General features: G+C 40.8%; 1 protein-coding gene across 1 annotated transcript in view; it reads right to left on the minus strand.

The window, feature by feature from the left end:
* LOC117511956 (enhancer of mRNA-decapping protein 1-like) overlaps positions 1–16,917 on the minus strand; it is a 163,978-nt gene that overhangs the window by 16,770 nt on the left and 130,291 nt on the right. Inside the window, exon 2 of the mRNA XM_034171890.1 lies at positions 15,524–15,757. Within this exon, the coding sequence (XP_034027781.1) occupies positions 15,524–15,757 (234 nt within the window). The remainder of the gene's footprint in view (positions 1–15,523; positions 15,758–16,917) is intronic.

Here is a 16,917-nt window from a genome sequence, read left to right on the forward strand (position 1 = left end):
AAAGGAGGTCAGTGTTAATGAGGTTACAGGTCTGGATAATCTCCCTGCGAAATTCATTAAAGACAGCGCAGAGGCTCTTGCTTTAACCATCTCTCACATTATAAATATATTCATACAATTTCGTGGAATTACTGGTGATCTGAAAATGGTGCGAATCGTACCACATTATAAGAAAACTAGTAATACGTAGTAATACAGACCTGTATCAGTACTTAGTATCATATCAAAGGTTACGGGTAATTTATGATCAAATAAATGTTTTTTATTACAACACAAGATTTTATTCAACTTCCAGTCAGATTTTAGATCATCCTATTCCACTGACACTTGTTTAATGCATTTATTCGATCATATAAAAGCTGAATTTGATAAAGCCGCATGTGTTGTGGGAGCAGTGTGGGCACACACAACACACACCACGTGTTGAGTGGGGAGCCGACAGTAGCATGCCACGTGTGTTGCTTGGCAACGCCACAGTCGTGGGGGCACTTAGACAAATTTCACAGCCAGCTTGAAAGTGGTCGCTTGCTCACTATTTTTGTCATGACGCACAAATGGAAGCACATTTCATAAGTGCTCCGCAAGTGGTATTGGATGTTCGTGTGCGGTACCTGGAATTTGGCCAACACCTGCCAAGGAAGGGATCGAACAGGTACTCACAGGGCACTCTCTGTCTTTCGGCCGCTGGTGTGTACAAATGTTTGTGGCAACAGGTGTATGAGATGTTAGAGGTGGCTCAGATTTTTCATGAATGGTATGCAATTCCTCCTTTGTGCGCTAGTCGGCTTCAATCGTGCTATGTGTGAAGGGCTTTTTATCCTGGTATATTTTACTCAGTAAAATTTACTGTGTAAAAATCTGATTTGTCTGTGATTTTAGTTTAATGTTTTAATCACAAATATTTCTATTTTTGTTGTTGTTTGTGTGCTGTTTTTATATCTACCATCATCAGGTAGATTAGAGATGCTAGCTGATGTTAAACATTTACCTGGGGCCACAGCGTCTAACACTGCAGCACATGTTAGGGTGCTGGCATCACTCAAGTACAGATGGATTTAGGAACACGGCATCAGATACAGCAACATTTTCATTCATGTTAGTACCAATGATGTCAGAATGTCACAGTCTGAGGTCACAAAGATGGACATAGAAAGGACTTGTGACCTTATCAGAAAGATGTGTTGACATTGAGTAATAGTCTGTGGTCTCCTCCCCTCCTAGGGAAACAATGAGGTTTATAGCAGGCTGACATCCTTAATAGGTGGCTGGCAAAGTTCTGTAGACAGCAAGGATTTAGGTCTATCAATAACTGGCCAGCCTTCTGGGGTTGCCACAGCTTGCTAATGTCAGATGGCCTTCATCCTACTGGGGATGGTGTAACTATTTGATCTTTGAAACATAAACAGATTCTTAAAGGGAGGCTAACAGTAAGAAACCATGGTAGGTCACAGGGTAGGTGATTAGAGAGCCTGCAGGGCCTACTATTAATGTGGACTTGACTAGTATAGTGGGGAAACTAAGGCAGGAAAACCATTACAGTAATAGTGTAGTCTATGTGAAGGAGGAAAATTTTCATATCCAGACTGTGGCTTGTAACCATTGATGCATCCATAAAGGATCGAGAGGTGCAAATGTAGTGGCCGTCAGTACTTCGGGTATTATCAGTACTGGGAAGGCCTTTAATGCATCAAAAAATTACAGTTTTATCACCTCCAGCCCATGTGTACCTCCATCAACATGAACACAAACCGAGACATCTTACACACTTAGGACAAAATCACTTTTCAATTCAGCAGATTCAATTGCCAACGTCAGTAAGGTTAACTGATTTGTAAGTCCCTTCAGCACGTCCCTTGTTTTTTCCACTTGGATTCACCACAGCAGATCCCAAGTGGATCTGCATGTTGATTTTGTACAAGCTTTATGATGGATGTTCTTCATAACTCCATATTGGAGAATGAGCAGAAGTGGGAATTGAACCAGGAACCTTCCACATTGGAAACAAGCTCACTTAACCACCCCTCATTAACAACCTAATTTGGAACATTGTGTATATATGACTGGCTTATGTGAAACTTGGTTTGAAACTCCTGCCCTTAAATGAAGCCTGCTCACCTGCGTACTAGTGGTGTAATAGATCACAATGTTCTGAGAGTTGCAAGTTCCAGCCAACTGACTCAGCTCTCTTTCTGTTTGAGGTGATTGTCAGACTCCATTTTTCAGATGGCTGCAGTGGACAGAAGCACCCTTTTATCAGCCCCCTGTCTGAGGAAGATCTCTGGATGGCAACTGATGGACTACGACTGTAAACTAAGGAAAATAACATTTCTGTTCTTGTTTTGCATGTTTGAATTTTTTTTTTTGTCATACTTTGCATATTTTAGCTTTGTTGTTGTTAATTTGGCCAAAGTAGTGTGTCACCCCCCCACCCCCAAGTCTAGTCTGCATGAGGTTTCTTCCTCAAATTACACCAGAGCGAGTTTTTTCTTATCAGTTTCCGATGTGTTTGCTCAGGGGATGGGGCTTGGTATGGTTAGACCTTACCCTTGTAAAGCACCTTGGGGTGACATGATTGGTGTGATATAAATAAAGGGAACTGAATTAATAATCAATTGCACCTCATGATTCATTCTGTCCTCATTATTCAGCCTTCTCTATGTATATATATTTTTTTTAATTCATCAATTCCTCAAAGTACCTTCTCCACCTTCTCAACATATTCTCCTCTCATCAGTACATTTCCATCAGGATCCTTTATCGTCCTAACCTGCTTCACACCCTTTCCAGGTTGGTCCCTGTCTGGCCAATCCTCATCTCCTTCTTTGGTATTAAACTTTGTGTAAAATTCACTATATGTCCTCACTATAGCTTTTGCCATTTCTCTTTTCACCTTACACTACGTCTCCTTATCAACTTTTGTCATCTCTGTGACTACCCCAATTCTTTTTTTACTAGCCTTTTTTCCTCATCATTCCATCACCAAGTATGTCCATCTTCCTTACTCTGTCCAGTCCAGATGTCACATTCAGTACCTTCCTAGCTGTCTTCCTCACTACGTCTGCAGGAGTTATCCAGACTCCCCCCATTCAGTGTCTGTCTCACTTCATCCTTCAGTTTCATACAATATAGTCTTCTGAAGTTCTTTATTATCATTCAAGTTTCTGCCTCATCAAATATTGTATTTTCCCCCAACAAATATTTCTCAGTTATTGCAACAAAATAAATTTCCACCTGGAATATGTCACCCTCCAAATCCTGCAGGTCTCTTAGCCGAGGCTTCCATGATACTGGGTCACTGGTCTGTAAATCATGACTGATAAATTATATAGTTTCAGAACATAATTTCGATATGGTCAGCTTCTGTGAATCCTGGTTAAAATCAAATGTGCACCATGCAGTTAATTGAAGCTTGTCCACCTGTGTACACAAACCCCCATTTTGCCCATGATACTTAACAATGTGAAGGTGTCATTACTGTTCAAAAGCACCTTTCCATCTGCTACAGCTAGATGAAAGGTAAGTGTGTCCTTGGCCTTTTCCCGTTTGTGTGGTCCTCGACACTGAGGCACTTGTTTGCTGGTTCATGTCCAGACAAATACATCCCATCACAAAGTTCCCTCACAATGCAAGTAAAACCCATCAACTGAATCTTCCCAAATAACTGTTCATTTGAGAGAAATTCATTCCCGCAAGATCAAAGGATACTCCAAAGAGACTTGGTCCCAAAGACAACCAGTGACCTTAGTTACTGGCTGAAGTCCAAATCTGATAACCAGACAGTAAGACATCAACCACCAGCACCCTAAAGACCTGGAGATTTGTTGTCCTACAAAGATATCAGCATCACCAAAGACTTGTGACCTTTGACATCATGACACCATAAGATCTTCCCAGGCATCTCTGGATCAAGATCACTGTCCTCAAAATCATTGTTGATTAATGATCTAATTATGGATCATCATTTAGATATGATTGGGTTATGTGAAACCTGGCTTAAACCTACAACTGTCCTCCCCTTAAATGAGGCCTGCCCACTGGCGTACACATTTAGTCATGTCCCTCGTGATGCGAAGCAAGGGGATTGTAGCTCTTATTTATAAATCTAGGTTTAGTTTATTAGCTGTTGGGGGTCACAAATATAACTCATTTGAACATATTAGGGGAGGTGATGGTCTAGTGGCTAAAGTGTTGGGCTTGAGTCCAGAAGATCATGGGTTCAAATCCCCACCTGACTGGAAAATCACTAAGGGCCCTTGGGCAAGGCCTTTAATCCCCTATTGCTCCCAGTGTGTAGTGAGCGCCTTGTATGGCAGCACCCTGGCATCGGGGTGAATGTGAGGCATAATTGTAAAGCGCTTTGAGCGTCTGATTCAGATGGAAAAGCGCTATATAACTGCAGTCCATTTTTGAACATCTGATTCTCTGTTCTGCCCACGATGCTAAGTATAGCCAAGGTTAGAAGAATAAAAATCAACCATATTACTTTGTCACTGTAAATAGGCCCCCTGGCCATACTCTGAATTGTTAGATGAATTTGGTGCATTCATCTCTAACTTGTTGACTAGTGCAGATAACATTCTGATTATTGGTGACTTTAACATTAATATACAGTTGTATGCAAAGGTTTGGGCACCCCTGATAATTTTCATGATTTTCCTTTATAAATCACTGGTTGTCTGGATCAGAAATTTCAGTTAAATACAGTGGTCCCTCGCTATAACGTGGTTCATCTTTCGCGGCCTCGCAGTTTTGCGGATTTTTTTTAGTCCAATTTTGCATGCTGTTTTTTTTTTTATACAGCGCATTGTGTTCTGCGTCCTCATCAAGCAGGCCGGTCACGGCACCGGTCGGCATCTCCGCGAAGGGAGAGCACGCGCATTGTGTTCTGCGTGTGTCTGTTTACAAGAATCTTCTCGCCCAGAAGAAAAAAGAGCGCCAACAACTACCCATAACTGCGTGCTTCACTCGGAAAAGACACCTGCACCGAGGTGTCACTCAGTGGAAAAAGACGTTACAGTGGAGTGGTGCCAGGACGAAGAGGCACGGTCAGAGGAACTGTGAAATACTGGTGAGTCACTATTAATAATTTCTTATGTGTCCAATCTCGTAGGTTGATTGTTAAAATTAAATTCATTAGTTCTAAAAGCCATCATAATTATTTATAGGAAAATGTTCTATTTTTATTTCTCAAACAAATGTTTGGGCCTGAAAACAGGTTGTGATCTTTGGTTTCATTCTATAATACTGGACTTATTTTTCTACTAGGTTTGAACTTTGAGTGTTTACACAGGAGAAAAGTGAGAAAATGTTAATGCCTGTTTGAGAAAAGTGTATAAAGTGTGTAGTGAGGAGTTATACAGCCTAAAAACATCTATAATAATTGTAAAAAATAACGCTGACTACTTTGCGGATTTTGCCTATTGCGGGTTATTTTTAGAACGTATCTCCCATGATAAACGAAGGACCACTGTATATCATATAGCAGATGAACACACTGATATTTGAGAAGTGAAATGAAGTTTCTAGTATTTACAGAAAGTGTGCAATAATTATTTAAACAAAAATAGGCAGGTGCATAAATTTGGGCTTGTCATTTTATTGATTTGAATACATTTAGCACTAATTATCAGAACACAAAGGTAAGCTCATTGACCCTTGACCTTACACAGATGAATTCAATCATGAGAAAGGGCATTTAAGGTGGTTATTTGCAAATGTTTCCCCTCTTTGCATCTCTTCTAATAAATGGCAACATGGGAGCCTCTAAACAACTCTCAAATGACCTGAAAAAAAGATTGTTCAACATCATGGTTTAAGGGAAGGATATAAAAAGCTATCTCAGAGATTTCAGCTGTCAGTTTCCACTGTGAGAAACATAGTGAGGAAACAGAAGACCACAGGCACAGTACTAGTTAAGGCCCAAAGTGGCAGGCCAAGACAAATCTCAGATAAGCTGATGCAAAGGATACAACCCACAGACCTGCTCCAAAGACCTACAACATGATCTTGCTGCAGATAGTGTCTCTGTGTCTTATCGTTCAACTATACAGCGCACTTTTCACAAAGAGATGCTGTATGATGCTGTAATGCAGAGGAAACCTCTTCTACGTACACGCCACAAACAGAGTCACTTGAGGTATGCTAAAGCACATTTGGACAAGCCAGCTTCATTTTGGAATAAGGTGCTGTGGATTGATGAAACTAAAATTGAGTTATTTAGACATAACAAGGGGCAGTATGCATGGCTGAAAAAGAACACAGCATTCCAAGAAAAACACTTGCTACCGACAGTAAAATTTGGAGGTGGTTCCATCATGCTGTGGGGCTGTGTGGCCAGTGCAGGTCCTGGGAATCTTGTTAAAGTTGAGGTGTCACATGGATTCCAGTCAATATCAGCAGATTCTTGAGAACAACGTTCGTGAATCAGTGACAAAGTTGAAGTTTCACCGGGGCTGGATCTTTCAACATGACAACAACCCTAAACACTGCTCAAAATCTACTAAGGCATTCCAAGTAGAGGAACAAGTACAACATTCTGGAATGGCAATCTCAGTCCCCAGACCTGAATATTATTGAAAATCTGTGGTGTGATTTTAAGCGGGCTGTCCATGCTCGGAAACCAGCAAACCTGAGATGTTTTGTAAAGAAGAATGGTCCAAAATACCTTCAACCAGAATCCAGACTCTTATTGGAAGCAATAGGAAGTGTTTAGTGGCTGTTATTTCTGCAAAAGGAGGATCTACTAAATATTGATGTATTTTTTCTGTTGGTGTGCCAAAATTTATGCACCTGCCTAATTTAGTTTAAAGAATTATTGCACTTTCTGTAAATCTTAGAAACTTCACTTCACTTCTCAAATATCACTGTGCTTGTCTGCTACATGATATATTTAACTGAAATTGCTGATCCAAACAACCAATGATTTGTAAAGGAAAATCATGGAAATCATCAGGGGTGCACAAACTTTTACATACAACTGTAAATAAGCCTTCTGATCCCCTATGCAAATCATTTATGGAAATTCTGCATGCATTAGGATTTCAGCAATACATTCAGGATTCAATGCACTTTAGCGGAAATACCCTGGATTTGGTTATCGCACGTGGTATTACTGGCTAGAGGTCTAGAACGGAAATGGCGTAGTTCAAAATTAGAAGTATTTCACCTTGCGTGGCGTGATGCTATCTTAGACTATAAGCATGCACTACTGGCTACAAAGCGGACCTATTACTCAGATTTGAGCAACAAAAACAAGCATAACTCAAAGTTCTTATTTGACACAGTGGCAACACTTATTCATGGACAACCACCTGCAGTTCACTCTCCTTTTACAACACAAGATTTCCTGGATTACTTTGAGAAGAAAATAGAAGACATTATGTTAAACATATCCCAGCATGCCTTAACCCAGCCACTACACCCTGCTATTGAGGTGGGTGCCATCACTGAAGTATTACTTAGATTTACAGAATTTGATAGTATCTCACTGGGCATGCTGATGAAACTTGTAACATTTCCAAAAAGCACAACCTTCTTATTTGATCCTATACCAACAAAACTGTTTAAGAACCCGTGGCCCACTCTTGGTTCGACTGTGCTGGAAATTATTAATCTCTCATTAACTGGATCTGTTCCAAAATGTTTCTAATCTACAGTGATAAACCATTACTTAAGAAATCTAATCTTGACCCTAGTGTAATGAAAAACTATAGGTCAATATCAAATCTAGTATTTTGCGCTAAAATTCTGTAGATAATTCATGAGATAATTTGTGGACAGTTTAAACTCAGCGATCACAACCATGCTTGACATGACTGCTCACCCTACATCAAAACTACACACCCCCAAAACACACTCACATTGGTTCAGTGATTACTTACGTGGCCTCATGCATACAGTAGTGTTCAGAATAATAGTAGTGCTATGTGACTAAAAAGATTAATCCAGGTTTTGAGTATATTTCTTATTGTTACATGGGAAACAAGGTACCAGTAGATTCAGTAGATTCTCACAAATCCAACAAGACCAAGCATTCATGTTATTCACACTCTTAAGGCTATGAAATTGGGCTATTAGTAAAAAAAAAAGTAGAAAATGGGGTGTTCACAATAATAGTAGCATCTGCTGTTGACGCTACAAACTCAAAACTATTACTATCAAACTGCTTTTTTAGCAATCCTGGGAATCACTAAACTAGTATTTAGTTGTATAACCACAGTTTTTCATGATTTCTTCACATCCGCGAGGCATTAATTTAGTTGGTTTGGAACCAGGATTTTGCTTGTTTACTAATGTGCTTGGGGTCATTGTCTTGTTGAAACACCAATTTCAAGGGCATGTCCTCTTCAGCATAAGGCAACATGACCTCTTCAAGTATTCTGACATATCCAAACTGATCCATGATACCTGGTATGCAATATATAGGCCCAACATCATAGTAGGAGAAACATGCCCATATCATGATGCTTGCACCACCATGCTTCACTGTCTTCACTGTGAACTGTGGCTTGAATTCAGAGTTTGGGGGTCGTCTCACAAACTGTCTGCGGCCTTTGGACCCAAAAGAACAATTTTACTCTCATCAGTCCACAAATATTCCTCCATTTCTCTTTAGGCCAGTTGATGTGTTCTTTGGCAAACTGTAACCTCTTCTGCACATGTCTTTTATTTAACAGAGGGACTTTGCGGGGGATTCTTGCAAATAAATTAGCTTCACACAGGCGTCTTTTAACTGTCACAGCACTTACAGGTAACTCCAGACTGTCTTTGATCATCCTGGAGCTGATCAGTGGGGGAGCCTTTGCCATTCTGGTTATTCTTCTATCCATTTCGATGGTTGTTTTCCGTTTTCTTCCATGCATCTCTGTTTTTTTTTTGTCCATTTTAAAGCACTGGAGATCATTGTAGATGAACAGCCTATAATTTTTTGCACCTGTGTATAAGTTTTCCCCTCTCCAATCAACTATTTAATCAAACTACGCTGTTCTTCTGAACAATGTCTGTCTATGTTAAAAACGTACTTGTTCAGGGCAGCTTTTTGCACATAATTGCTTTGACACTTTTTTGTCTATTTTTATTCTATTTTGGATGCTCTTATTGTGTTTTATTGTGTTTTTCGTACTTTTCTTTTTATTTTATCTCTAGCTGGTGCTATTGGAAAGCACTTTGGTTCAGTGAAAAGTGCTATAGAAATAAAACTTGATTGAATGTCTTGAACGTCCCATTTTCCTCAGGCTTTCAAAGAGAAAAGCATGTTCAACAGGTGCTGGCTTCATCCTTAAACAGGGGACACCTGATTCACACCTGTTTGTTCCACAAAATTGACAAACTCACTGACTGTATGCCACACTACTATTATTGTGAACACCCCCTTTTCTACTTTTTTTTTTTTTTACTAATAGCCCAATTTCATAGCCTTAAGAGTGTGCATATCATGAATGCTTGGTCTTGTTGGATTTGTGAGAATCTCCTGAATCTACTGGTACCTTGTTTCCCATGTAACAATAAGAAATATACTCAAAACCTGGATTAATCTTTTTAGTCACATAGCACTACTATTATTCTGAACACTACTGTAAGTCGAGAGGTCGAGAACAGAAATGGCGTAGTTCAAAATTAGAAGTATGCCACCTCACATGGCACAATGCTATCTTAGACTATAAGCATTCACTACTGGCTACAAATTGTGCCTACTACTCTGATTTGATTTAAAATAAACAAAAAAAAAATTATTCAAAGTTCCTGTTCGACACAGTGGCAACACTGTAAGCCCAAGATTTCTTAGATTACTTTGAGAAGAAAACAGATGACATTAGGTTGAATATATCCCAGTATGCCTTAGTCCAGCCACTACACCCTGTTATTGAGGTGGGTGCTATCAATGATACATTATCTAGATTGACCAAATTTGGTATTATTTCAATGGGTATGCTGATGAAGCTTGTAATTTCTGCTAAAAGCACAATCTGTCTATTTGATCCTATACCAACAAAACTGGTTAAGGACCTGTGCCCTACTCTTGGACCAACAGTGAAACTGTGAAATTATTCATCTGTCACTAACCTCAGGACCATTACTTAAGAAATCTCATCTTGACCCTCATGTATTGAAAAACTATAGGTCCATATCAACTCTATCATTTTGCTCTAAAATTCTGGAAAAGGTGGTTCCATGACAGCTCGTGGAACCACCTTACTAAGAATAATCTTTTCGAGTCACTATACTCTGCTTTTTGAAAATATCATTCCACAGAGACAGCTCTCACTAAAGTGGTGAATGATCTTCTGCTCGCAATGGCTTCGGACACCACTACAGTTCTGGTGCTGTTAGATCTCAGTGCTGCGTTTGATACCGCAGATCATCGCATTCTACTCAATAGGCTGGAGTATCACTTTGGGATTACTGGGAGTGCTCTTGCATGGTTGACGTCATTTTCACTGTGTTTTGTACAATAACATTACCTCTAACCTTAGTGACATGAAATCTGGGGTTCCACAGGGGTCAGTCTTAGGCCATCTGCTTTTCTCCCTTTATATAGCACCCCTTGGGCACATATTGCGGTGTTTTGTGATTATCTTTCACTGCTATGCTGATGATACTCAGCTCTCCATGTCGATAACTGCTGATAATCTCATTCACTTAAAATCTTTGGAAGATTGCCTTGCATCAGTGAGAAGCTGGATCTCTAGCAACTCCTTACTTTTAAACTCTGATAAGACTGAAATGATGGTTCTTTGTCCAGTGAGACATTGGAATCGATTTGACCAGTTAATGCTTAGCCTAGGCTCGTGTGTCATACATTACACTGACAAAGTGAGGAACCTTGGAGTAATTTTTGATCCTACGTTGTCCTTTGACCTCCACATTACAGATATTACGAGGAATGTTTTCTTCCACCTACGAAATACAGCGAAGATTCATCCCATCCTGTCTATGGCTGATGCTGAGACCCTGATTCATGTGTCTGTCTCTTCTAGATTAGACTACTGCAACGTTCTATTTTCTGGTTTACCGCAGTCCAGCATTACGGGTGTCCAATTGGTTCAAAATGCTGCTGCCAGGTCTTTGACAGACCTTTGATCTCCCTGTGTCAATAAAACAGTCAAACTTTCAAGTCCAGACTTAAGAAACTTATTTTCCCTTTCGTATGGCTAGCATACTGGCATAGTATGTTACTATGCTTTTTACTCTTTTTAATTCATTTTATAAGTAAACAGAGTGGGCCACGGGCCTCAAATTTATCTAAAGTTTGGGTCTTTTAGTGAAGCTTAGGGCTAGTGGCCGGCGATAAGTTTAGTATTTCTTCTGTTTTTCCTTTTGCTTAATGGTGACAAATTATATTTATATTTTATACTGTATTTGTTGTCTTTCTGATGCCTGATTCTGTTTTTTTTTTCTCTATGTTTGAGGTGCGGCTCCATCCAGAGATGGGTGTGGTGTCTGTTCCCATAACCCTCCCATCCTGTGCACCGGCAAAATTTCATGTGTAGTCGTTTTGTGAATTATTTTGTAAATTGTGTCTGTAGCATGGCCCAAGCAGAGGGTCACCCCATTGCGTCTGTTCTGCTTGATGTTTCTTCCTCAAATCATCAGAGGGAGTTTTTACTTACCACTGTCACCTGTGTTCTTGCTCTGGGGGTTGATAAGGTTAGACCTTACTTGTGTGATGCGCCTTGAGTCAACTTTGTTGTGATTTATAAATCAAAATAAATTCAAACTGAAACTGACCCAGAGACATGAAGGTCTCTCCTGAGATCAGTGAATGTCTCTACAAGTTCAACACTTTGACCACATACAAAGACACATGATGGACAAGTCCAGTAAGTCATCAGTGACATCACATTCTATGTCTAGGTGATGACATCATCATTGTCAATAAATGGATATGGCTGCAGCAGCTTTTTGTGAGAATAGCCTGGCAACACATTGCACATCACAGCGGTTCATTCAAAGCCATGAGGACAGTGATAACTGTTATACAGCTCATTTGTATGTTCAAAAATGCCAGAAACATTCAGACATGACTTTGAAACTAGACTTTACTTTTGTTGGTTCAAAAAAAACAATGCAATGTTCAAATTTGATGAATACTGCTTATGATGTTTTAATGTATTCAGTGTCCAGGAGGATCAGTTTACTGCAGTGTTAGCTCTTCTTAGCTCATTACCCCGTGATGGTTTCAACAATTAAACAAAATCCTAGGTCAATTCAAATCTTTAGTCATGAGTGAAAAGCTGAACCAAAAACCCGGCTTCAGGAAATGTCAGTAGTCTCCTTTAAATCTATAATTTCATGACATACGAGGTCTGTCCGTAAAGTATCGTACCTTTTTATTTTTTTCAAAAACTATATGGATTTCATTCATATGTTTTTACGTCAGACATGCTTGAACCCTCGTGCGCATGCGTGAGTTTTTCCACGCCTGTCGGTGACGTCATTTGCCTGTGAGCACGCCTTGTGGAAGGAGTGGTCCCGCCCCCTCGTCGGATTTTCATTGTCTGGAAATGGAATGAAAAGGACTTTTTTTCCATCAGAATTTTTTCAGAAGCTGTTAGAGACTGGCACCTGGAAACCATTCGAAAAATTTATCTGGCTTTCAGTGAAAATTTTACGGGCTTCACAGAGAATAAGGACTTTAACTACAGGTTTAAGGACCCCTTTAAAGGACGGTCGGTGCGCCGCACTGCGAGCTGCGACGATGCGGCACAAACCACTGGATCATTTCTAAGCTGATGGCTCTGTGGATACGAGACTGTCGTGTGCTCTTTCTCTGGTTATCACAAGACCTGGACATCAGCCATTTTCCGGCAGATTTCACTTTTAACAAGAGATTTTGTCATGGAAAGCCGCGCGGAGGCTTCGCGCGTCACGACCGATTCGCTGATGAAGCGAGACAAAGGAACACCTCTGTTTCGGAGTGTTAGAGGACAAGTTGGGACATGTCTATCTCGGCTTTCAGTGCTTACCAGTCGAGTGAGTATGAAAGAACTTGTGGAGAACTGGACATGTCCCAACTTGTCCTCTAACACTCCGAAACGGAGGTGTTCCTTTGTCTCGCTTCATCAGCGAATCGGTCGTGACGTGCGAAGCCTCCGCGCGGCTTTCCATGACAAAATCTCTTGTTAAAAGTGAAATCTGCCGGAAAATGGCTGATGTCCAGCTCTTGTGATAACCAGAGAAAGAGCACACGACGGTCTCGTATCCACAGAGCCATCAGCTTAGAAATGATCCAGTGGTTTGTGCCGCATCGTCGCAGCTCGCAGCGCGGCGCACCGACCGTCCTTTAAAGGGGTCCTTAAACCTGTAGTTAAAGTCCTTATTCTCTGTGAAGCCCGCAAAATTTTCACTGAAAGCCAGATAAATTTTTCGAATGGTTTCCAGGTGCCAGTCTCTAACAGCTTCTGAAAAAATTCTGATGGAAAAAAAGTCCTTTTCATTCCATTTCCAGACAATGAAAATCCGACGAGGGGGCGGGACCACTCCTTCCACAAGGCGTGCTCACAGGCGAATGACGTCACCGACAGGCGTGGAAAAACTCACGCATGCGCACGAGGGTTCAAGCATGTCTGACGTAAAAACATATGAATGAAATCCATATAGTTTTTGAAAAAAATAAAAAGGTACGATACTTTATGGACAGACCTCGTAGTTGAATTAAAAAAAATATATGTCAATGTATTGCTCAACATAAATACCCCAAAGAGCATTTATAAAGTGAACATTTATATTTACTTAATAATATTTACCTAAATAACAACAATGTGATTTTTTATTCCCTGTATGAGGTGCATTTAAAAAGTATCTGAACTTATTTTATCCCACAGAAATAAATGAGGTATGTGAGTCATTCTTTGGTGGGGAGGTGCAGAGAAAGTACACATAAGGAAATTTTTCTCCACCCGCAGAGTGCATCAGTGACCTTAGAGTGAAGACGTGTACGAGCACCCGTCCGAGTCTCATTTTGTATAAGATGATGGAACAATTTGGGGAAAGGTACCGCATCAAATTCTGGCAAAAGCTTGGAGATACTAAGCAGAAACCATTCACAAGCTTCAGCAGGCTTTTGGCGATGATGTCATGAGCATAATGCAAATAAAAGAGCGGCATGACTGCTTCAAAAATGGGCACACATCGGTGGAGAGCGAAACATGTTCTATGAGGTCATCTACAAGCTGAAATGAGCAAGTGATTGATGGAATACAGACTTTGGTCATGGATGACCATCGTGTCATCATCCAAGAACTTGTGGACACGATCCTGATAATCATAGGTTTAGTACATTCCAGTTTGACGGAGGATTCAGGCATGTGTCAGCAAAATTTGTGTTGAAGCTGCTAACGGTGGACCAGAAACAAGAAGTCTGGAAGTCTTGCAGGTAATACCGGGATGCAAAATATTACTGTAATATTACTAAAGGGTTTTATAAGGAGGTCCTACACTACCTTCATGACCAGATCTGTGGGCAGCGAAAAGTTGGCAGCTCCATCATGACAATGCACCCGTCCATTCTGGTTCGCTGATTCATGCTTTCCTGGACAAACGCAACACACCTGTGATTCAGCAGGGTCTCTACTCTCCTGACATGGCTCCCTCTGATTTGTGGCTGTTCCCAAACATCTAAAGGAGACTAAAAGGGACTCAGTTTGAGTCACGAGAAGACCATGTGGAATGCAATGGCCAAGCTGGAGACTAGAGGTGGATGATACCGGGAATTTTGGTATTGATCTGATACCAAGTAAATACAGGCCCAGTATCGCCGATATCGATACCGATACTTTTTCATATTTAAGCTTCATAGATCCAAATGATCCAAAAGACCTAGGATAGAATCTTGCCAAACATTGTACGTGACACAGGGCAGCGCTGCTCTTACAGAGAGTAGACTTTGATGAATCTGCATGCGCAGCAGTCAGTGCGTGCGGGAGAGAAAAACTTGAGTAACGATCTTTTTACATGACAATCGCTCAATATCAATACCAGCATTGGTATCAATATTATCGATATTAGGATTGATCCGCCCACCTCTACTGGAGACCATTCTAAAAGATGACTTCCAGAAATGCTTCTGACAATGACAAAGCTGCTAAGAGAAGGGTGTGCAGTCTCGAGGAGACTACTTGAAAGAGGATTAAGATTTCAGATGGCCAGGTCCGTAACTGTATTTTTCACAGCCAAATGTTGGATACTTTTGAATGCACCTCATACAAATGAATGCTGAAATTTAAGTTGTATAAAACATAGAAACCATGAGTTTTTATATAATTTAATTCAAAAATAGTTTAGTAAAGTCAACAGACTGTGCCAACATTTTATTATGTGAAGATCTTGTTTTAATGTTGGCGGTCAGGGGTCAAGAGAAGATGGAATTTTAATTTTAAAACATACTTCAAGGTTACCATGCAGTCTTTCTGATAATGGAAAACCCATGAAAATAAAAGATTTGTTGTCTGAGGTTGACGTTTGTGGTCACTGGCGTCCCTGTGGGTGGGGTCGGTTCAGGGGGCGGAGGGACTCTGGCCCTTACCTTGCCTGCTCATGATGCTTGGAGGGGAGCAGGGCGCAGGGAGGCTTGGGCAGGCGAAGGCGCGCAGGACAGCAATACTGATGGAAGGTGGCATGGCTGTTAGAAGGAAGGCTGGAGGAGTAGAGAGAAGAGGATGAGGAGGATGTGGACGCGGAGGAAGGAGTGGTGACGTTGGGAGGGTTGTGGGAAGAACGACAAGAGGTGGTGGCGGTAGAGCAAGTGGAGGAGTACAACCTGACACGTAGACAGGAAGATGGAAAGAGGCGGGAGGAGAAAAAGAGAAAAATAAAGTCAAGAGAGAAACGGAGAGAGAAAGACAACAGACAGCTACGCAAATAGTATTAGCACACTTAGCATGCTATTAGCAACATCTTAGCACACAGTGCAGTGATTAGCATGGCTCAACATAGTAACCAACAACAACACAGTTAGCACATTTACGGTTTAAATACGGACCCATCAGTGACACCAACTCTGATTCTGAAACTTGTGTTGAGAAGTAGTTCTACTGGACTTCAAAAAGGTGTAATGAAAAATAAAAAATACAACAAAAATATTTAATTTTGAAATATATTATTTTAAATTCTGTTGTTTTATAATCACAATCTTCTAGAGGTGGGTGATACCGGGAATTTTGGTATTGATCCGATACCAAGTAAATACAGGCCCAGTATCGGCAATATCGATACCGATACTTTTTCATATTTAAGCTTCATAGATCCAAAGGATCCAAAAGACCTAGGATAGAATTTCGCCAAAATCATTGTATGTGACAACAAAATACTTTATTATCACAATCAACATTTAAAAAAAAAAAAAAAAATCACTCAGCACAACTTAAAATCTCCTGAGGTAAAGGGCTGACAAACCACAATACAAGGGTGCGCTGCTCCGTGTTGTGTGACACAGCGCAGCGCTGCTCTTACAGAGAGTAGACTTTGATGAATCTGCATGCGCAGCAGTCAGTGTGTGCAGGAGAGAAAAAAGCTTGAGTATCGATCTTTTCACACGAGGATCGTTCAATATCAACACCAGCGATGGTATCGATATTAGGATCGATCCGCCCACCTCTACAATCTTCACATTTTTCTTTTAACCGGGTTCCCTAAGGTCTCTTATGGACAGAACAGCCCGTTCAGATGTGCGCACTGCATGCGCTGTGTGACGCATTGACCTGCAGTGGCACACAACGTTTTCTGTTTGGTTGTGCAACGTTCACATCCACTGCATATGATGCGTGTCACATACACGTTACATATCAACATTTCCTTTGTGCTCCCTGGCCGGGGTCCAGGGGAGGTGGACATACGTAGCATAAGCGGGACATGCTGGCAGGCTTTGCCACGCCCGATCCATCTCAGAGTTCCCTCGACCACGATCAGATCATTTCGAAT

Source organism: Thalassophryne amazonica, chromosome 6 (assembly GCF_902500255.1).
Source record: "Thalassophryne amazonica chromosome 6, fThaAma1.1, whole genome shotgun sequence".
In the NCBI taxonomy this organism is placed as follows: Eukaryota; Metazoa; Chordata; class Actinopteri; order Batrachoidiformes; family Batrachoididae; genus Thalassophryne; species Thalassophryne amazonica.